Raw genomic sequence first — 24153 nt, 5'->3', positions numbered from 1 at the left:
TTTTACTGTGTATATACTCATTTTAAATTTTTTTTTGCATATTTCATTCGATTTAAACTTATTTATTTGTTTTTAGCTATGTGATTTTTTTTTTATTTACTCCTTTTTTTACTTGTATCTGTATTTTTATTTATTCTTCACTTCACGTTTCTTCTCTTTATTTTATCGTGTGAATGCTAGGAAGCGATGAGTCTTAACATTTGATTAATCTTTAAATTTAAATAAAACCTATATATTATTATTATTATTATAAATATAATATCTGTGTTGGATTGCTGGAAGTATGAGATAAACCAGAGTAGAATAGAGAGGATAAAATAGATCCGGTTAAGAACAAAGGAAGTGAAAAAAAAATTGTTTAGTTCTAAAAAGAACACGGTTTTATTATATTTAGGTATAATGAAAAATTAAACCAAATAAGTGAAAAAATAATAGAATAAAAATTAAAAAAAAAAAAAATGTGTTTGTACTATATCTGATAACAGATTAATTTGTACACTGTGTCATATAGCGCTATTTATAAAATAAAGACTGTTGCTCTTGTCCTTTAAATTTATTCAATTTAGGATTCTCCCTCTATTTTTTTTCTTCATATTATACTAATAACTTAGACGTTTGGTTTCCTGTTCTTCAGAAGACAAACGGTTATTGATTCTTACCAGCATTAGTGCTCCGGAATCCAACAATAGGACACGCTCTCAATGAAATTCAGAATTCCCTCCACGTGACGACATTACCCCTTACCACTGGAGGTATTACCTTATTGCCTCCCTAGGAGCTGTGCAACAAACCAATGAGCTTCGGGTCCAGTAGTGCCTTGATATATTGAGGTGAAGACTGAGGACTTGGGGGAAGGGAGAGGTTTATGGCGATCGATAAGGCTCTGGGATTTAAGTAGCATATAAATGAAGAAAGAGGTTTGCACCGCTAGATTGGATTGCTGTGGTTCTGGTTGGTTCATCTCAGCTACATATTTGTAACCTAGGAGGATAATTCTATTTCATCCTAGATCCTATCTGTAATCATTATTTTTTTCTTTAACTTAATTAAAAAAGAATAAATAAATAAGCCACTAATATAGTATAAGGGAAAAAATCGCGATCATGAAATGGAGTTTTCGACGAAACTACACGTTTTGAGGTATCCTGAGTCAGAATAACCTCAAAGTCTCGCAAAAACTATTAAATGCCGAAGTTTCAAAATGGATTCTTCTAAAGTATTTGATTTTTTTGTTCGAAATAATTAATTGTTTCACAGTTCTATTGTAGTAATCAAAAATAGACAGATATAAAATATGAAAAAAATTGGTAACAATCTGAAGAAGATAATAGCAAAAATATTTTATTATATACCGTATACAGCCTACAGTTACCGCCTAAACATCATTTTTTTCACTCGTGCTGGTCTTTTTCTGCCATACGGGAGGGGTTTATCTTATGCCAACATTTTCTCACCACAGGACAGTTCGTGGTTCCATTCCGTGGGGCCGCTTTGAAATAAAAGTCTTCCCACCCAGTTTTAACATGCCACCTCAATAGTTACCATTACTGTTGATAATGTTAATAACTTAAGATAAAATCAACTATAAGTTCAGAAATAATTAAACTACTACATTTAAAACAATGTGGATATGATGCGACAGTTTACGTTCATGGTGTATACAGTGGCAATTTACGTGACAGTAGCTTTACTGCTCTTGTGAGATTGTACGACCAGGACAGTAAATGCCGTTATGACGTTAACTATCATGTATTCATTCATGGACAGTGTGTTTTTTTGAGCTAAGATAATTCCTAGAATGAGTGAGTAACTGAGTTATTATTTTAGTTTTATTCGCTTTTACTTGGAAAAGGGAACGGTAAATAGATGGGTGGTTTGTATTTTGATTTTATTTTAGTATGTTTAAAGATTGGAATGTGTGTCAGATGTATTTACTTTATTATAGTTGAATTTTAATATTTTTTATCTTGTATTTAAATTGTTTTGTTATTATTTAATCAGTTTTTATTATTTCAATTTATATTCTTACTTATAGATAGCATATTTGTAATTTTTTTAGTATTATCGTCATCATTTGGGAGTGCGGTGGCACCGTGGTTGGGCACGATGCTACTAACTCCAAGGACTGGAATCCGGCTGGGCAAAAAATTGTTCTGGAGCTCTCCTGGGGTTCATCCAGCCTCATAAATTGGGTACCCTTATTATGTAGTCGAGCGTGATCCTGACCAAATCACCTCTTTGCACAATCGTTGGTCCAGTTACAGTACTCCCTTACAAAGTACTGAACCCCTGACCCTTCACAGGTTGTAGCAGTACAGATTTTAATTTTTATCATTTATATTTTTCATACTTTAGTACAGTCAGTATATGATATAAATGAATACTTAGAACACCAATACTTATTGCCCTTAATTGTGACAGCTTGTATTATTATTATTATTATTCAATGAAAAGTATTATCATTAGATTAACTGTGAATAAAAAATATTCGGGTTGGGATAGAAGGGGGATTGACAATTATTTTTTGAAACTTATTACACTTTACTGGGATTTTATGGCATGTTTTTTTAGACGTTTCTAAGTTGGCCTAATTTACTACAGTAGTCGCAGATGTTATCCCTTGCCCAACTCTCCCAAGACTAACACCAAGAGCCATAACCTCCCTAAGGAAGTAGCTCCCGGACTTGTGGCCCCCACAATCCTCTCCCACCTCTTATCTCCCTTCTACGCCTCGTAAATCCCGAAGGCTATCTTGTTATCGATCCTCTGTTCTAAGGTGCTTCCTATTGGGCTTGGGCTTGATGACAGCCTGGTCTTGTCCCTACTCTTGTCTCTTCTAGTTATCTTGTGTCTCTTGCAGCCCGATTGCTTATCACTTGGGAATCCTCACTGTATTTACTGGTTGTGCGAAAATTTGAGAGGGTGTTATTTCTCTATTATTATTTTTTTTCTCAATAATAGAGGTTCATTATCGAAAATAATAACAATAATTACTTGAAATGAAGAAATGATTTCAGCGAAATACCGCCGAATCGGCAACATTTTTTACAATGAAATTTGAACACATTTTCGAAAAGTTTATTTCGTATTCCATAACATTTACATTTATGGTGAGTGCACGTGACAGTAGCTTCACTGTACTTGGAAGTATTTTATTTATATTACTATACATTCCTATACATCTCAGTAGAGTTGTTATTATGAACCTTTATTTTTATTTTCGTTAGTACCACAATGACGGTGGGCCATATAGCCATACAGTATTATCTTATTTTCTTTTTTTTGTTGTTTATATGAATATTGCCCTATATCAGTACATGGTTCAATTTAGGTCTTTAGACTTCTTTAGGTTGGTAACCAATGATTTTAAACAATGTATAATTGTGACTTAGACTACTTTGTGCTTCTCCTAAAATAATTCATTTAACCTACACTCTAAAAAAATTTTTAAGAATAGAATAAAACTAGTGATTATATAACAAATGTCATAGTGAAAGAAACAACTAAAAAGGTAATTTTAGTTATATACAATAATATGTATTAGCCAATAACAGTCTGGCCACACTTAATTATCATTTATATTAAAATTGACGGACCCAGCCTATGAAAACAACGTCAAGAAACGCGCGATGTATTTCCTTATTACATCGCGCGAGACCATGCACCTCTATGGTCTGTCGCGCATAACAATAATTAATTAAATAATAATTAAAATTGTAAATAAATAATTTTAGATACAGAGATACATTACGTATGATAGAGGGAATAGAGTTCCAGTGATATGGAGCTCGGGTAAAAAATGATTTATCAAACGCAGCAGTTTAGTGGTGTGTAGATGTCAGATATACGGGACCTAGTAGTGTGGAATTGGACTGAGAATTTGAATTGCAGGTTTTCTAGGATATAAAATTTAAGGGATTTTTATTATTTTATATTTTAACATGATGCAATCCATCACAATCAAAATTTGAATGTTCTTTTATACTCCCTATCTGATCATATTTGACATACGAAAAGGGAGAGCATATTACTAACATATTTAAGCCAGTGTGGGATAGTCAATATTCAATTCGTGAGACCGCCAAAAAATAAAAGTTAACCCGCCTACCCCGAAATCGAACCGGGTGCCGCTCTTTCTAGATTACTAACGTGACGCCTCAACTCCTTTGGCTTTAACGGCCACGAATCTAGAATGTTCTGAAAAAGCTTTGAACGGAAACAAAGGGTGTCCCTATTATACTCCTATTGGATATTATCTGTGTTTTTGTTCTTTCCCATCAAACTATAGAATGTTGCCGTTAAGAGACTTTACTGTAGACTTTCTTTTGCCATAGACGGTCACAAACATTGGCAGAGGTCCCACATGTTAACTCCCCTTCATCTCTATAAGAAGGCCCGGATGGACCTTCACAAAAGCGTGACGAGAGCTGGAAGCCGGCCTAAGAAGTTAGGGAGCTTCCTTTAATTGAATGCGGTTGGCCGCCGGCCAGCCAACTCTTTGAGGCCCTTCCTCCTTTGGTCCTTGGACCTGCCCTAGATTACCTCGCTTATTGACATAGTGTCTCGATAATTAGCGGGGCCTGCGGCTTTGTTCTAATGGTAGATTTCTAATATCCTCAAGCGAGCTCAAATCTGTATGAGATGCAATGAGGGTGGGGTAACCCTAATTGGGGAAAAATCTGTCCGTTGAGCGTGATCATAAACAAATCATCTTGCTCAACCGTTGTCCAAGAAACAGTATTGATTTTAATTGCAATTCGTACAATATTCAATACATTAGTCAAAATGTCCATTTATTTTTACTTTTCAACTCCCTAACCACTCAAACTACCTAGTTTCAAACTTTGCAACCTTCCATTCCTGACAATCCTCAGAGGCGCCTGAAAAGAAGATGGCCACGAGACCAGCTAATGTAAAATGTCATTAGAGTGCTACCAATGGGTGGTTTCTCTACACGTCTGTAACACTGAAATTTAACTTAGAAATTATATTTACTAAATGTATTATAATATACAGTTGTTAATAGCAATAAATAAATATTAAAAAAAAAATTTACTTTTTCTTAAAAAGTTTTTACATAAAGCCATTTGTATATCTGCTTAAACGATTTTGTTTGAACTTGATTTTATAGGCGTACCATGAACGACAGCCCTGCTCCCCTCCCCAATAGAAGTGAAATTTAAAAAAAATAATATTTTTTTTTTCAAGAAAATACTAATAGTAATAACTACTAAAGCCCTGTAACAATTTTACACAGAATGGACTATGGCTTGCCCCTTCCCCATTTTTGATCTTGGGTACGCTGCTGCTTGATTTAATGGTCTTTTGTATTAGCTAAGTCTTGTCCGCATGTAATTAGTATAATTCCGTTAATTATAAATGCTTACCTGCATAAGGCTTTCTCTTAAGTTCCTTTATATGAAATCATTAACCACCTCTTATTGTGTGGTAGTGATAAAAATGGTCATATTTTTTAATCTTGCACCAGCGATTATAAAGTGTGGTGAAACGTGAATCTCAAAACAAAATGAAATTGGGAAAGGAATGTACTTTTGATACGGGTATAGATTTATTTAACAACTTTTTAAATATTCATACCTCGATCTTTTTTTACCATTTATCTTTCAATACTCTCATTTATCGCCTTCTTTCTATCCAACAATGTTTTGAAGTTTTCATTCTAATCAATATTTTTATTTCGGATCTCTTGTTATATAACTGTACTCGGTGCCTTCCTATTTGTGGAAACTTTTTCATGTTAAAAACTCATGTTTCTTTTATGTTTATTTGACATGTATCCCTTCTTTTTTTATTGTTACACAGACATCTATTCAAATCCCTTTGTAATTTATATTGGCATATGACGAACGCCGTTGATATTTCTGTGGGCACTCTTGTTTTAATTAATGGAATCGTTAAGTAGTTGTCCAACGTCCGAGGCTAAACTGTTCCCAGAACAGAATGTATGTTTTAGAGGATTATAGTGGACTGGATATTGTTCACTATCTTGGATGAGCCGTTTTGTTGGAATTTATTTCGAAAAACTACCAAATTAAAATCATATTGTTTGAATGAATTTTGAAATCAAACGAATCACTTTGTAGAGGATGATTATTATTCTTCTACCTAATAAGATTGAAATAGTTCACGTCCTGAAATGAAATAAACTAGTTATTTAGTTGCTGAGTTATCATCTTGAGGAACTAACAAGCAATATTAAGAATGAATCTGAATCAATGAAAGGGGGTTCCTGCGTGCGACAGTTGCATGGTAGAAAATAATCATATTTATGATCATCATGGCACGAATATCACGGAAGTTTTTAATTCAGCGTTCTGTTCGGGTATGTTTTCCGTATATGTGTATGTATGTATATAAACACACAGTATATATAAATATTAACTTATATTATAAATTTTCAAAAAAATCCATAATTTAGATGGATATTTAATTTAGTCTTGAAAATTTTCTAATTAAATATATTTATGTATATTTTATATTTATACAAATTGTCCTTCGTCCCTACATCTTTGCTATTAACATTTATCTGACATGTATTTTAATTTTTGTTTTCTATTTTTTAGGTGAGTACACGGTTTTCACAATTTTTATGGATGTAAATTGTAAGTAACTATTACTTTCATATTTTATTTTTTAGGTTTATTGTTTACTTTTTCTATTTTCTAAACTTACTGTAATTTTACTTACTCCTAATGTTTTCCATATTTATTTATTTTTTTTATAACAATCAATTGTAACAAGCGGGGCTCTTCTTAATTTGTTATAGATATACACTCAGGTGAAAAAACAAAATTAGAACACCTTAGTTTTTTAATGAAATAACCTAATCACTGTGAATATTTATTTATAATCTACAGAAACAAAAAACTATTAACAAAATATATATATTTATATATTTAATGGTTAAGTATTGCGGCTTGTCCCTACACCTTGTCTAATTTTAAGATATAATATGTGTTTCTAAGCTATTATACTATTTACACAACATTTATGATAAAAACTTCAATTATTGTAAAAATGACTAAGAAAAATTAATTAAGTCATTAAGTTAATAATTTAGTTAATTATTAATTTGAATTTAAAAATAAATTTATAAATTAAAGTTAAATACAAATTTTTATGTTGAGAAATGGGAGAGGGGAATTAAATCTGTATTAGGAGGGGTGAGAGGTCTCACCACGAGTAATTTTATTTTTTATTAAGTTTTAATTTATGAAATGTGTTTAAATTTTAATGTTGTTTAGTGTTTTATCTATGTATAATACATTACAATAATTCAAAATATGAAACTATAATTTTTACCTTTTTTTTTTTTTAATCTTTAAATCATCCATATTAAAAAAATTATATTTTTATCGAAATTGTATTCCTGTATCTCCGGATAATTAAAATAAGTTTGCCTCCTGAGTCATTAATGAAAGAGAAAATATGTTATCTCACACAAATATTAGAAAGTTTTTTTATTTATTTATTTTTTTTACAGCGTGTTGAAACATGCCAATGTTTTATACAGTGTATACTAGGTAGAATTGACTGATTTATAATCTGTTCTTTTAAAAATAAATCGTTACCTTACTAAAACTTCAATCGAAAATTAATATTTTTTTTCTTCTTAGTCTTATTAAGTATAAAATGTTTTTTGGTTTTCGTTTTCTTTACCGCGTAGCGTTCCTCTAACGGTTGCATGTGGCTAACTGCTCCTTATCTGATACGTCAGCCGAATCGCATGCAGCACCGCGCTGCATTTGGTGAAATGGATTGTAGTATTTAGAACACTTGTAGGCCTAGATTTCATTTTGCTTGTCTCCTCTTTATTTTGATTTAAATTGTCGATATATAATTCGAATCTACATGCAATTAGGAGCCTTGCGATATTTTTGTGAGTTTTTTTTTTTTATAAGTTAAAAGTAATATCAGATAATATAATCTCAAAATACATCGATGTCTGCTATCCGAGTCATTTATACCACTCAATTGAAAAATGTATCTAGTAACGATAACAGGACGTAAACTAATAGTACAAGAGCCCAAGAGAAGAAAACGCAGTTATTTTACCCCAATTTTGATTACTTTGATTAAAACTATTTTTAATTACTAGTCGAAATTGAGGGTTCTCCCAAGTATAGGTAGGGGACTTCTGTTTTGGCTGAAAAAAAATTAATTTTTCATTCTGAGCTTTATATCTTTAAAACTACCCACAACACTAGAAAACCTAAGAGAACATCATTTCCTAAAATATGAGCCCTAATAATACGTTCAATATTATTCGAGATATAGCTTTTTAAAAAGCATTATTTTATAAAAAAAATATAATGAATTGAATTTTGTCAAATATCATAAAAAATAATACTCCTACAAAGATAAACTTGATAAACTATTTTATAGTAAATTTAACTAGCTTTAATTGAGTCCTGGCCAGATATCTGTACGTCGAATGGTTCTTGAGATATATTTTTTCTTAAATTTTTTTGATATTTATTTCAGCAAATATCATGAAAACTACTTCTCATACGAAGGTAAACGTCATAAATTACTTTATAGTCCATTAAACTAACTTTAATTTGAGTGCTAATAGACATCTGTACGTCCAATGGTTTTTTGAGATATATATATTTCAAAATCAATTCACTAACTACTAACTAATCTTTCAGTACATTTTTATGAAGTGTTACTTTTTAAAAATATTTCGAGAACTATTGAACATGAAATAGCTTTATTAGGTCTAATATTTTAGAAAATTTACTTTACTTGAAATAATGTTCTCTTAGGTTTTATAATGTTGTTGATAATTTTGAAGATATAGAGTTGCGAATGAAAACTTATTTTTTTTTTTAACGTTTTGAAACAGCCGCTATTTTTTATTCCCCCTACCTATACTTGGCAGACTCATCAAATTTGACTAATAATTATACATAGTTTTTATTAAAGTAATAAAAAATCAGTGTGAAATAACTACTTTTTTTCTTCCCGGCTTTGTACTATAAGTTATTAATTGAATTTAATATATTTTAATTTTTAGTTAAATTACAGTTTTGATGAAGTTCCAAGGAGATATTTACAAAAAAAATCATTATCCGCAATTATCTATTTCTAACTTAATATAAATATTTCAGTGATTTTGTATTGGTAAAAGCAATGAATATTTTTTAATCTCGTTTTGCTACACAGATGTAATCGAGGACTTATATATAAAAGGAATTCACGTTTTCAATTTTCTCTTTTACTATTGCTCGACAATAACTTATGGAAAGCTAGTAAATTGATGCAGGACCAGCAACGAGACGCCGTTAAATCCGCGCTATAAAAAGGTAGCAAGCTGAATCCTTCGAGGGGGGGGGGGGAGAAAGGAAGAATTTGTGGTGGCCCCAATTGTAATGATATATAGGGCTGCAGTGGTTGAGAACCCCTCCTACCGCTCTCTGCAATAATAAAACCTCATTTTTTTTTTTTATATTATTTTCTCTCGCTTTCTTCAACGGAACGAAGTCAGCTTTCGAAACGAAAAATAACTGACGGATTCAAAATTTTATATAGACAGACTAATTTTCAACAGAAAAAAAAAATTTCATGTACATGATATATAGGGTTCATAAATGACGCCACAGACCATCTATGCCATAAATTATCAAATTTTTACTTACCAAAATTAGGAGGAAATGATTTGTTACAAAACACATATTAAATTAAATTAATTAATCAATCTTCACTCTATCGTTACTGGATGTAGTTTTCTGATATTTAGAACATTTTCAGAAATTCTATATTCTTTAAATGGTGTCCTGCATAAGAGTATAAAATAAAATAAAATTTTGTTTTATTATATTCTGATAATAATTCTGTCTGACTGACAAAAACAGGACCAAGTTTGTTGCTTAGTATGTAAGAATTCAAGTTGAGTGATAGCGGCTTTAGCGCACTTGCTCAGCCTCCACTGGCTTATTACCAATGATGCGGCGAAAGGGATGCGTTGGGATCTTTTGGGCTCAGTTCTACCCCTCACGGGGGGATAGAGTGGGCTCAGGGATTCTCAGGTCGATTGTGTAAATATTGTATATGTGAGTGTAAATGTGACTAGAGATTCTTTTATTGTTATCATAATTAAATTTTAATTATTTATTTTTTCATGCACATAGTCTGATTATGTTCATTTTCTTTATCCTTCTGTTTATATACATTTTAAGAGAGATTTTATTTATTTTTCATTCTTATAGTATGAATGTGATCATTAATCACTATTACCTATTGCCCACAACGGTGCAACAACAATATCTATCAATAATAAAAAAAAAAAAGAAAAAAGTATGGAAGACGTAAAATGATAATACAATTTTTAAGTCCAGAGGATAGAAGGAGGAAGAGAAAAAAAACAAAAAAAAAACAACAGAAAAGCGTGTGCTGAGATCTCAGAAAGAAGATTTTGTTTGGAAAACTGGCAAAATATGATTTATTTTATTCAATCTGAAAACACACCAATCAATTAACATTAATATTGTCAACATATCTAAATTTGGAGGTACATAAAACAATGTAAAAAGAATAAATAAAAAATTACAGAGCGACATTGTGTTTGAAATTTACCCTACCGAATATAAAGAGAATCAGCTCATTTTATCCAGAGGGGGTAACTGTAGATGCTCAAATGTAGTTGGTGGAATAAAATCGTGTTATTGGGGTTATAAAAACCGATATAAATTTACCCTTTCTCCTTTCCGATGACCTTCTATGACTCTATATCTATGTACAGTATTGATGGTAAAGCGTTACTCTAGGAGATCCCTGGTATTAGGAGGATAGTTAGAACCTAGAAGTAATTTAACCTGTACGGGATTTGTATAATTCTCAAGATGTTTTGTTTAAAAACTTTCCTACTTTTTTTTTTTTCGAGTATTGTATTTATTTTACAATAACTATCTCTTTGAACTTTTCACTACTATTTAGGTTCGTTGCTGTTGCCTCAGTTGGTTTTCTCCTTGTTGCCATGTGAGCACCAAAATCTCGTGTCCCAGTTCGGCACTAAAGCCCTTAACGCTTGAGGTGTCTTCAACAATCGGCAATTGGGTTTATTATGTTGATGACTATTGAACCCAGTGGGTCTGTTCCGGGCCTAATGAATAATAATTGCCTACCTCCCCCCTCCTATTGATGTATTGACTGTTACGTCGGCCTTGCAATTCCAACGCTCCCCTCCCTTGCGGTGGTTGCCCCTCCGAGTTCGGAGTCCCCTTTATTATTCATTCGAAGACCACCTTTCCTCCTGCAATTCTCCAGAGTAGGGATTTTGAATCTTTTATCCAGCCTTCTGGAAGGCGTTTTCTACCCTAGCAAATAAACAAGTCTATAAGTCTTTTTTCTCTCTCTTCTTCTCAAGCGTGTTACTCGTTTTGAAATAACGAGTTGAATGCTATGAAATATTACTCTCTTTTTATAACCGCTTTATCTTTTACTTTCTTTCCTCTTTGCTTTTATACCTTTTAATTTTTCATATCCCTAATGGGGGCGTAAAACATGGACTAAGTATAACTTATTCTTGGCTCCATTTAGTCGCAAGATATGAGTGAGGGCTGCTTTTATCACGGTTTTCCTTTTTTTGCTGTTAATGGGTCTATTATTTTCTATGTAGGTAGGCTTTCCTTAAATAGAGCTGAGCTTTACAAAAAATTTAAATACATTATCATTCATTTTCTTTTTGAGAATTGAACATTATTATTATTATTATATTTAAAAACCTTGTTTTGATTCAAGTAGACAACATATCTTTGCTGGTATAGTAAGCAGTTTTGTGATAAGTTTTTTTAATGTCTTTATTTCATTCTCATTGTTTCATCTACGTTTCGGAGCTAATTTTTTTTTTTTTCTGTATTACACTGTACTTATGATTTTTATCTATTGCTCTATACTTAGCCTCAAATTGAAATATTTTTTATAATGTTTACTACTGTATTTTATTTCACATCGCACTGGATAAACTATCACCCCATATTATTAATATTTCTTGCATCGTACTAACAAATTAGTAGCAAGACAGATTTTGGCATGTGGATTGATTAAGTAAAATATTAACAATTCTCTCTGATCAGATAGCAAAATCTACCTCTTGGTGTAAAGAATTAAAAAAAATTATAATTATACAGCAGTATTAAAGATATATCAGTAATAATAAAGATATATAAGAAAATAATACAAAATGAAAGTAATACAGGCTTTTTTCTTTAAATTTATGAATTATTTTTATTGAACACTTTCTCTGATTTTTTAGTAAAAAAATATGTTTAAAAAACACATATACATTAATGTATCACAAATTCATTAAAAAACATTCAAGAAAGCCCGTAAGTTAAATTAAATTATATTAATTTACAAGTATGAATTTTTGTAATTAAGATTTATTTTTGTTGTGAAGCGTAATTTCCCCTATTTTAAAAGAAAAAAATGTATATGTTAAATGGATTTTTTAAATACATATATTTAGATTTTTTTTTTTCTTATTTAAGTATAAGGAATTATAAGTAAGATAGTGGAACTTTCGTTTTTGTTCTTTGTTGACTCATGCTCTTACATTCATTCATTTACTAGAATTGCTTGGGTTATTAATCAGTAATTTAAATTTTTAAAAAGGTAGTTCAATTTAGTAGTAAATATAGTAATAAAGTAATTGGAGAAGATGGTCGGGAAATGCGGTAAAAAAAAAAGAACATTAATAAACAAAAAAATATTTATTCATGCCGACGCTTCGACTTGAGTCCTCATCAGGGAGCTTGTAGCAGAGGATGCTGTTTTAGCTGGCGGTCGAGCGTGATTCTAAACAAATCACCTCCTTGCTCAACCGTTAGTCTAGTAAGAGTACTTCTTTAGTACTTCACCCTTGACCCTTCATGGGTTGTAGCAGTACAGATTTATTTTTTAATTTTAGTTCAATTTAGCACAAAAACTGTTAATTATACTCCACCGTTTCGCACCATTTTGGAAAAATAAAAACTAAAAAAATATGTATATGAGATGACATAAAATATATTGTAAAGTATGGTAGCACTACAAAATGAATAACAAGTATTTTTATGGGTTGTTATGAAAAATATGGATTTTTAATTTAGAAATATATTTTTTTATTTACTTTTGCGGTTTTTAGAGGTTTGTTTTCTGTACAGAACCATTTTAACCTTTCCTAGTTGGTTAGATTATACAGTCCGTAGGGTTTTTCTTTAGACCATTCTATTGTGAGAACCTTGAGCGATTGGAACCTTTGACCCTTTATGCACTCAAGGGTTCAGGGTTTATCGCTAAATTATCAGATACGAACACCTTATCGTATAGGTATTTGTCAGTTTTCTTAAATTATTCTTAAGGTCCTACCATCACTCGTTAAGTTTTAAACCATAAAGATTAAAAGCTATGAATGAAGCGATTGGGACCTTTGACCCTTTATGCTCTCAAGGGTTCAGGGTTTATCGCTAAATTATCAGATACTAACACATTATCTTATAGGTATTTGTCAGTTTTCTTAAATTATTCTTCAGGTCCTACTATCACTCGTTAAGTTTTAAACCATAAAGATTAAAAGCTATGAATGAAGCGATTGGGACCTTTGACCCTTTATGCACTCAAGGGTTCAGGGTTTATCGCTAAATTATCAGATACGAACATTTTATTTTATATGTTCTTATCAGTTGTCTTTATTTATTCTTAAGGTGTTACCAGTACTCGTTAAGTCTTAAACTCAAAGCTTCGAAGTATGAATATTTCTGTCCTCTTCTTAGATACGGTTCTCTATTTCTCCTTGGCTTGGAGAAGTTGTGATGGATGGGATAGTGATGGTTGGTATTCAAGACAGGGCTGTGTGGGTTGAAAAATGGTAGCGCTATGATACAGGGGACTTTGTCTTCCCGAAGCACCTCTGGTGGTGAGCTATATGGCCGTCGTTCGCTCTGATTGATCTATCTGCTGGAGGTGGAAAGTCTCGATTGGATAATATCTCAAAATCACATCTTCCCTAAATTATTCTTCGGTTATATTATAGTAGAAGTAATTGTAGGTGCTCAATGTTTCTCTAATAATAGAAAATTAATATTATTTAAAATTTTTATTTTAAAATCAGAGAAAAAAAATTAATTATTAAATTTTTCCCAGTAAAAAATTATAAAATTGTTACAAAAAAATTTCGTTAGGTTTATATAAATCCTTAATTTATTTTATGTTAATTAATTACTATATAATAAAAAATTAATAATTTCTAATTGCACAGTATTTTTTTTATTTTGTGCATTATTTTTAAATCTAATATCTTTGTGTTTTATATTGTACACTCAATTTATATTTTTTAGTTATTATTTTTAATAGAATTTATATTATTAGTTAAAAAAAACTTCCATAAATGACACTTTAGTTTCCAAAACCCATCCAAATCATAATCTTACATATAATTAAATTAAATACAATGCAAATGAAAAGAAATGTAAATAAACTTAAAATGCAAATTTATTCTGGGACAAATATCCCCTAAGAATAATTACACGGTCCAAACTGGCATACTCTTTGTCTGGCAGAAAATTTACAAGATTATACTATTCAAGTTGTATTGTAATTAATATTATAGATTGTTTGCATTGACTCGATAGTTACATTTTGTAGTATGTGAAGGAATAGATATTGTTTAAAGGAAAGCACAGAGGACTGATATATACAGATTGGAGAAAAACTCTAGAAGGAGGTTGCAATAAAACGACTCATTTGTGAATTCACCTATTAATCTCACAAAATTCCACCAGTCAAGATATATAAAAATTCCAATTTCGAAAGACTCCCCTCATTTTATTCTAAAAAATAAAAAACAAACAAATTTCAAAACCCGATTTTTTTTTATCTGTCATTTAAAGTGAACCATTGAAGCTAAAATTTCTTCTAGGAGCTGATTTGAAAATTAAATATATTTATTGTGTATTGTATTATTATTGATAGTTTCTCCTTGTGTTCATTTGTTTAAATAATACTATAGATTACATATTAGATATTATATTATTATTATTAGATATATCAGATACACGTTATAGATGCATATTAGACATAATATTATTATATTAGATTTAATTATGTTTTTAAATTATACTAACCTGTTTATCGAAACCCCTATTTTTTTTATCTGTCATTTTAAGTGAACCATTGAAACTAAAATTTCTTCTAGGAGCTGATTTGAAAATTAAATATATTTATTGTGTATTGTATTATTATTAATGATAGTTTATAATTTTAATTAATTATTAATTAATTAATTATAAAGGAGATGGTTGAGGGTGCGGTCAAGAAGTAACAAAAAATAGTTAACAACTATTTTTATTCATTATTTATTTATCGTTTTTTTACCGCACACCTGACTATCATATTTACTTTTATGCTTTGAAAAATACGGTAATCATTTATATAAATTAAATTTAATTAATCGTAACAAAAGCAACTCTAATTATGTTTTGCTTTCACTTTTTTTTTTCCTGTGAATTTACAACTATCCCCTACCTTACCTATAGTTATCGTATTAAGATCAGATGTCGGTATTACATCGAGAAAATAATATAACTCAATAAGATAATTCTTATCTCTGGACTCAAATCTGTTATCTCTTTGTTTACTTTCCTTATCGCAATCGACTTATTGGAAGAACTCAGACGCAACTGCGTTACTGATATGCATCCGGGTGTCCGATTTTCTTTGCTATTGTTAGTGTTGTCTGGTGACCGTTGTGTTCAGGTTCTATGTGTCTGTTCGAAGTGTCGTGTGACTTTGTTTAGATGGTCATGCCAAAAACTTTGCATTCCCTCGTTCTTGGATGTTTTCCCACAAAGGCTGCTTATACATTAGGTTTGGAAGTACATTATTATATATAGTTTTTATATTAAGTAATTCTTTTGCAGTTGTTATCTGTTTTTTGCTAGATTGATTTTTCTCTGATTTTGCACTAATTATTTAAAATTTTTGAAAACACTATTGGATAGTATTGTTTGTATATTCTGTAACAGTATTTTTAGAATAATATTTCAGGAACCAAAAATGGGTTTCAAGATCATATAGTGAAATAAAAAAAATTAATAATGAGAAATCATAAACGTACATATGATAATAAATTGAAAAAAAAAATTGACACAATAATAATTAACGAATTGAAAAAAAATTATATAATATAAAATAAATTCAAAATTTTTTTTTTATTTAGGCAAAAATAAACACATAATTATATACTTTGAAAAGTACATTTATAGAAATTGAATAAGCAATTTTAAATATTGCTGATATATACACTTTTCAAAAAAAGTTTTACATCACCTGTTCTTTCCATGTAGCTCTGTAAGTTATAGTGGAGGCACACTTTTGATCTTAACAAGACATCATTAAGGTAGAATAAACATAGATGTGTTTCGGAATTGTACATTATGTTATCTAAATTTTTTTAATTCCTTCCTTCTAGAGAGAGCTAATAACAGTATGATGCAAAACTTTTTTTTTTATGTGTGTCTCAGTAGTATTAAATTAACTTTGCAAATTATAATATGAATATGTAATAAAAAATATAAACATTTTGGATTTATTTTATATTTTTTTCTTACTTTTACTTTTTCTTACTTAATATTTGCATTAATAGGAATATTTAATTCGATGAAATTTAGTTGATCAAGAAATAGACGATTATTCTAAAGAAGTATTAGAATTAAAAATGTAAAGTATCCCAAGAGTCCAAAACGACTTCTAATTAATTAATAAAGGATAATTGGAATTTTAAGGATATTTAATTTTCCCAGAAATTATTAGATAGAAGAATTTATAACCCTTAAAAAAATGAGCGCTATTATTTTGAAGTTTATATTTATTACATATTTTAAATTTTTTATCACATAAATGCTTATGGAAACATGATAGGTTCAAATATTGTAATATTTTGAGTGACAGTCTTTTTTACATATTTATTTTTTTCGTTTAGAGTTCTTCTACTGGGTAGTTTCTCTACATACTGTATCATATCATTATCATTATGTCATTATGATCAAATTTGCTTGTTGTATTTTTTTTATAGTTGTAAATATCAATTAATAAATAAAATTTTTTTTTTTTGTGATCTCCCTTATTTAAGTAGATTGATTTGAGAGAATCCATAAGGCAAGGATATACTAAATCTAAATATTAAAACGACTCTTATCTCAATTCATCGCTTAGAGTCAATAAGAGTTATTTAGTTCGTAACTTAATCGGTTTAGAATCAGTCTCATTTTAATTATTAGTCGTTTTGGGTTGCTATGAAGATTAATTTGGCCTTATAATTGTTTTCCGAAAATTTGGCTTCTGTGACTTACGGTGCTTCTCAACTTACCAGTTCATATACTTGGATACTTGCTAAAGGAGACTTAATTTACACGATTTAATAAATCTAAATCTGTTTATAATAATTAAAATTTATATATTATAAAATGGTTACTTTTAAAATGTTATAAATGAAATGTATTGCATTCATAACTTATCTTAAGTATTTGTTTTGTATCATTAAGTGTTTCTTTAGTCGGATTTACTTACATGCCTTAGGTCGCATTAAAGTATACTATTTGTTTGATATATAGATGTAGATTCATAGGCTGTAGGCAACTATGAAAAAGTCTCTCAAGAATAAGCTTGTTATCGTTTTAACTTAGTTTCCCTCTCCACCTTTAATCCTTAATTTTCCTCTGATTGTTTAATAGTAACTTTAAACTTAAACAAAATACTAAAAGTAATATACCAATATTTTTAATCAAACATTTAAAAGTTTGTTTACACTGACTAATCTCTTGTTAGATTTTTGTTTGATGCTATATTTTTATGTAAATAAGCATTTCAAAAATTGAGCTGGAGAACTTCCCTTGAGAAATATTAGGGATAATTTGCCTGAAAGAATATTCTGAACCACTCCTTTCTACTTAGCGCCTTGCATATTTTTTGCGAAACTTAAAATTTAAGTTAAAAATTGAGGAATTTAAAATCATATAATTCTATTAGTTTCCCCATAACTTTTCAATTGAATAAAATGTTAAGTTTTTGATCAGAGTAGTTAGGTTTTTATGTATGTTTGCTAAATGTTGAGAATATTTCGGGAGTTTAATTTAATTTAAAAAAGGTTAGATAACTTTTCAAAGTTCTAATATTATATAAATTGAACAATAAAGTTGTTTATTGCATGATTTGGGTGTTTAATACATATTTTGGTTTTTAACTGCACAATTTTACATATTTTAGGTTTTTTTACTGCACGAAACTCCGATCTCTACATATAACAATAAACAAATACTGTAATCTTATATCATCATACCGTTTCATTGTAGATCATGTTACATAAATGTATGAATAAAATGATTACGCCATACTGTTTCCATTTACGGAATAATTACATAAAAAAAATTAATTAACAAGTAACCACCAATATTAATAACAAGAATTCGACCTAATTTGGGACAATGAATTATTTCTTTTATGTTTATCTCGTGAAATTATGATTTTATTATAATGCAATAATTGAACGTCCCCTTGTTTTATTATATATGATGTGCCCTCATTACATTAGTGGTTATTATTACTTAGGGCATTTTGTATTGGAATTTTTTATTACATTATTCTCTTAAAGGCATTCCGTTCTATTTAAGGATTATTTTTATTTCCATCAACGATTATTATGTTTCACGCTAAAATGGGGTATTTTCGTTCTTTTTTAATTGCGTAAAACTTCTCTATTCATCAACGACATTTATTTTTTATTCGTATATTTTTTATTTATATGCTTTTTTGATAGTGAATTTTGTAACTTTAAAAATTTAAATTCTAACTATACTGTTTTATTATCGATCCAAGAAACAAGGTTGTTGATATATCATGATTTAATCCAAAACTATTTAGGTGTGATGGTGAACTATGGGCATTCCTGAATTATGTGGCTAATTGTTATTACAATTCTGATATTTTGTTATATTGCCGGTCAATATTTTTCTCGTTCACTCTTCTCTTTTTTAGTTTTAAAAATCTTTTTTTTTTAGTTTGTTATGAGGGATAATCCTATAGTTTAATAATACATAAAGTCTTTAATATAGATGAATTCATTTTTTTAATGTTTAGATATAAATGTTATAAACATTTGTTTGTTTTATTTTATCAGAAATCAGGGTGTATAATTTATGTAAGAAAATAAGTTGAGAGATACTTAATAATATGGGTACTTAAAAGCAGGTAACGATGATTACTTTACTACAATGAACTTTACGTGATATCTAGAAATCTTTAACTATCAGTAAAGCTCATTGTAGTGTTTTATTTTATTGGTTTGTTGTTATATTATATGCCCTTATTATAATGAAACTTTCTATCCTTTAATAAACATGATTGTTGTAAAATTTACAAATTAAAAAGAAAAATATTTAGAAACAATGCTTTCAAATTGAAAAAAATAAGTAATTACCGTTTAAAATTTCAGAATGCTTTTATTTCAAAATAATACACCAAAGTCTTTAGAATTATTTTTGATTTATGTTAGATTTGTTTCCAAAAATTAAATTAGAGTACAGATTCGTGTATTTTTAAAACTAGGAGATTTTTTTTTTTTAATCTAGTTTAATTAAAAATGTGTGATAACTAAGAGATAGAGTGTCGAGACATTCTTTGTTAATGACATTCAACCCTTCTGAGATCAGCAGGCATAGATACTCAAATTACTATGATAATAATTACATTTTCACTTACTATTTATAAATTATTATCTCAACTATACCACAACTTGAAGCTTACTGGCCAAAATTATCGAAGATATACATTTTTCCCAAATTTTCCCTTCTCTTCTGATCATTACACATGTCTCTGAGAATAATTCACTAATAAATTATTACAAACGTGTTTTTATATTTTTTAATGTGAACAATTCGTCGGGTTTCAAACTTGTTGGGTAAATGATACCTGTGAAGTATGCAATTTTTTTTTAAGTACACTCCCTAGCTTGCGTAACTTCAGTTACGTCACAATGCATTATATAATATTTTTAGCATAAACCGTTGCTAAACACTGTTTATTTTTGAACATGGGCCTAGAAATTTGAGTAGAATTTTTTTTCATTACTTGAATTGATTTATTTGTCTTGAGTGTTAGTAAAAAATCAGAAACTATTATATACGACTACGGCTATTTTAAAAATTATTAATGTGAAAAATGGAACGATCTACAAATTTTATCAATTTCAACGTTCGTTTTTCTTACAATTTAATACCAAAAAAAAAACTATAAGGTTACCAGACCATAAAATACATTATTACATATATATTCAATTCATTATTGCCTCTAATGATATTTAAGGCATTTCAGATAAACAAAGATTTTACTCGTATGAGGGAAACCATGTTGATTTATATAATTGAATCAAATGGTAAAGGGAATTAAGTAAAAAAAAATATATTGTTTTTCTTAAACAATCTTATTATCTCCACTTATTTTTATTGTACCCCCTACTTGGTCATTTCTGACATAGGGATGGGGTGGAAGAGGAAGTTGTAGAAAGGTTTACCCCATCCTATTCTGAAGCATGGCGGAAAGGAGTCAAGTTTTCATTCTGTGGGACTCCAAATAAAATAAAAGTCGATCCTCCCACGCCGGATTTAAATTGGCGTCACTCTAGTAACGGTAACATTAACTCCCTTGGCTACAGACGAATCTAAATTTTATTATCTGAAAATTTTAGTAGATTTTCCTAAGTTTGAGATGAAACAAGCACCATCAAGTCGCTTAACAGTACATTACGCATTTTGGTTAAATATGGTATTTATAAAACATGCAGTAACTCATATAACTTTCTCTCGTGAAATTCTTGCCTGTATTCGGGCTCGAACGACCTTGTACAAGAAGACAGTACTATCTTTTCCTGTCGCTAAAGTAAACATAGTTATTTATCTTTTTTCTGTTGTTTATATTACACCTGATAATAAAAGTGTGCTAACAACGCCTCAGTATCAAAGTATAAGTATATCAGTGTGCCAATTTTTCTCAGCTTGTGTGCCATGATGTTTTGTTGTACTCGTATTTACATTGAAAAAAAAAAAAAATAATAATGTTATAGACCTCTTAAGAAATATAGTTACTTCATTTTTTTTTTCTTTTCTAGAATATTCTATTTCCCTTATATTGAAATTTCAATTTTAGTCATACACTGATTTTTATTTTTTTTTTAAATTAAAGTAATTTATAAACAATGTATTCTATATGAGAAACAAGATTTTTATTAAATATTAATACAAGGTGCTAGTTTGAAGGGTAGTAAATTATTAGTGCTCTAGGTATCCATTCGTATCATACATAAATACCGTGAAAAAATGTATGCAAAATAAACTATTCTAGATTTTCTTTTTAGGAAGTTTTATAAATTAATTTATATAAATTTTTGAGTTTAAAAAACTTCCAAAGATGAATATAAATTATTCTATATTTTTCTTCATAGTTGTATTACGTTTTGGGAATATTGTTCCATATTCATGCACCCTAATAATCCTACAAATAATAACATGGTTTAAAATTATTTCACACTGTATTGTTTAATTCATTATCCTTCACTATGTTATATGGATGACAGGAATTCAATAGTGAAATTGAAAACATGACAAGTATGAGGTAAATATAATTATATGAATTACAAATACACTTATATGTCATGGATGAGGATTGTTGTTTAAAATGAAGTATTATTTGTAGGATTATTAAGGTGCATGAATATGGGACAATTGTCCCGAAACGTTGTACAACTATGAAGAAAAATTTAGAATAATTTATATGCATCTTTGGAAGTTTTTAACCTTAAAAATGTGTAGCAAAATAAACTAAACTGGAACAAAATAATGCTAAAAATAAAAGTAAAAAATTATAAATAACCAGTAATATTAAGTATATAAATGGAATAAATAATCGATGCACAATACTATTACATAAAGATAAAATGGTAATTTATTTTAACGTATGGATTTCAATAACAATTTAATTTTAAAAATTTCAATTTTTTTCCGATCCCTCTAAAACAGAAAAAAAAATTAATAAGTTGCATTACATTTGGTTACCTAATTCAGATTGGATATTGCCTTTTTCTACTATTGGTATTTGAAGATATACGGTGAAATACTTATCTGATATTTTGATGTGTCCGTTCCATGGGAATACGACTAGAAAATATTTTGAGGTGAGGGTCCTCCTCGTAATGATTAGACAGAGAAGAAAAAATAAAACATTTAATATCTATAGACGAAAGATAATAGTAAATAATAAAAACAGTAAGAAGTCGATAAATAGTAGGGGAGGGAGGGAGGTTCAAGAGGAGAAGGAGTTAGAGGATTTATAGGGTTTTTGGAACCTTTTCTGCCCTGCCACCTCGCAGGAAGGGAGGATGGGGTGACTGATCGGAAGATAGGAAAGAAGGAAGCAGGGAGACTGTCAAAGAACTTGATGTGTCTCCGTGGGATATGCAAAAAAATTCTACTCTGTTAGGTAGCCCATTTAGTTCAGTGTCTCAGCACTGCCCACCTGACGTCACGTATGTCAGCGAAACATAACTTGTACCAGTAGGACCCGACAGAGTTATTAACTATATTCAATAAATTGCATAACAGCTGCATAATTATTATTTAAAAAAATTAATCGATAACCTGTTATGAATGAATTTTTATTTAATAAGATTACTCGATAAAAATTATTAAACAGCTTTGAATAAAAATTTCTCATTGTATTGGCTACAGTTTAATTTTTTAATTACAAACCGTTAATTGGTGCCTTTACTACGGTGTAAATTGCGTGATGACAGTGGTATCACACTAGGTCCACTTTTATAGTTGGTAGTACATGTAGCGGCAGTGAAGTTAGTGTCATGTTAAAACTCGTTTTCCACTGTTAGTGATAAAGTAAGTAGCCAAGGAATTGAAAATTGAAGTCAAGTAAAATAAAATGAATTGTGACAAAAATAATAGTACAAATGTAGATTTATAATATATAAGGGCAAACATATTTTCGAAAAAAAAAAATATTCATATGATTGACGATTCGCTAATTAATGATATATGTAAAAATACAAAAAATTAACTCATTTCCAAAATTCATTAGAAAAAACCAATTTAAATGAACAAAAAAAATTGCATTTAAGTGGTTTTTTGATTTGATATATATATTTTTTTAATTTATTGTTAGGATTTCCTTACATTCCTATGCTATCTATACATAGTTGTTGCCTATATAAATGTATTCTAAAATAGTATTTATTCCGATCCCGTTATATGCTTGGCAGGACAATATGATGGTGTCCCGTAGCGAGTTAAAGTTAAATCAGTTTTGAATATTAACGATGTTCTGAGCCCTAGGGCGAGATTGTGCCCTGTAGATTAACATTTATGTTTATTCTCATCCTCGAATGTGTTCTGTGTTCGGTTCGAATGTGAGTTTGAAATTCCTCTACGTGTTAGTAGCATTGTGCTATATACATAAATATAAGTCTACTATTCCTAGTTTCATGCTGATAACAGTATTGTGCTATGAATATAATACTGTATTTTCAACTAAATTTTAGAATCCATTTAAATATTATGTATACATGGAGCTAACATATTTATTATTTCAATTACGAAGAGCTGCTGGTACATTTTTTTTTGTATTCCTATTTCATTTATGCAAAAATAACGTAAAGATGTGCATTTTATTCAACAGGGTTGGATTAAGCAATGCTGAGATCTAATTAACTATGCCAGATTTACTATCTACAAAGATATTTCCATTTTCCGTTTCTAATTACTAATTAAATCAATAAGAAAAAAAATTACTGAGATCCATAAATTTGTAGAAACATGTCCGTACAAGAAGGAAAGCAAAAATTAGGTTGTTTGTCGTAAACCTCATCCAAACTTCACTTGTAACGTTAATTAATAAAATATAAACTTTGTTTATATTTTATTATTAAGCTAGTCAGAAATTATTTTTTAAAATCAATATTTACCTGCAAGTCCGTTGATTGATTTTATATAATATACGAATGATTTTTATTTGTCGTGTGCTGTTTTATTCAAATAATTATCTAAGATAAAAAATGATAGATAAATTGAAATTATTCGTTATTTTCAGTTATATATA

At 29.3% G+C, this 24153-nt stretch overlaps 1 protein-coding gene across 8 annotated transcripts in view; it reads left to right on the top strand.

Moving 5' to 3' along the window:
* Window positions 1-24153, top strand: part of aPKC (protein kinase C iota type) — a gene marked incomplete at its 3' end in the record, with an annotated part of 341811 nt that overhangs the window by 250200 nt on the left and 67458 nt on the right. The window contains 1 exon segment of one of the 8 annotated variants that reach the window (XM_067049537.1): window positions 15692-15867. Within the exon segment in view, the coding sequence (XP_066905638.1) occupies window positions 15798-15867 (70 nt within the window). 8 annotated transcript variants of the gene reach the window in all.

The sequence above is a fragment of the Halyomorpha halys genome, unplaced genomic scaffold, assembly GCF_000696795.3.
Source record: "Halyomorpha halys isolate HHAL.00 unplaced genomic scaffold, Hhal_1.1 Scaffold270.1, whole genome shotgun sequence".
NCBI lineage: Eukaryota > Metazoa > Arthropoda > Insecta > Hemiptera > Pentatomidae > Halyomorpha > Halyomorpha halys.
This window is presented reverse-complemented; position numbering and strand designations above follow the sequence as displayed.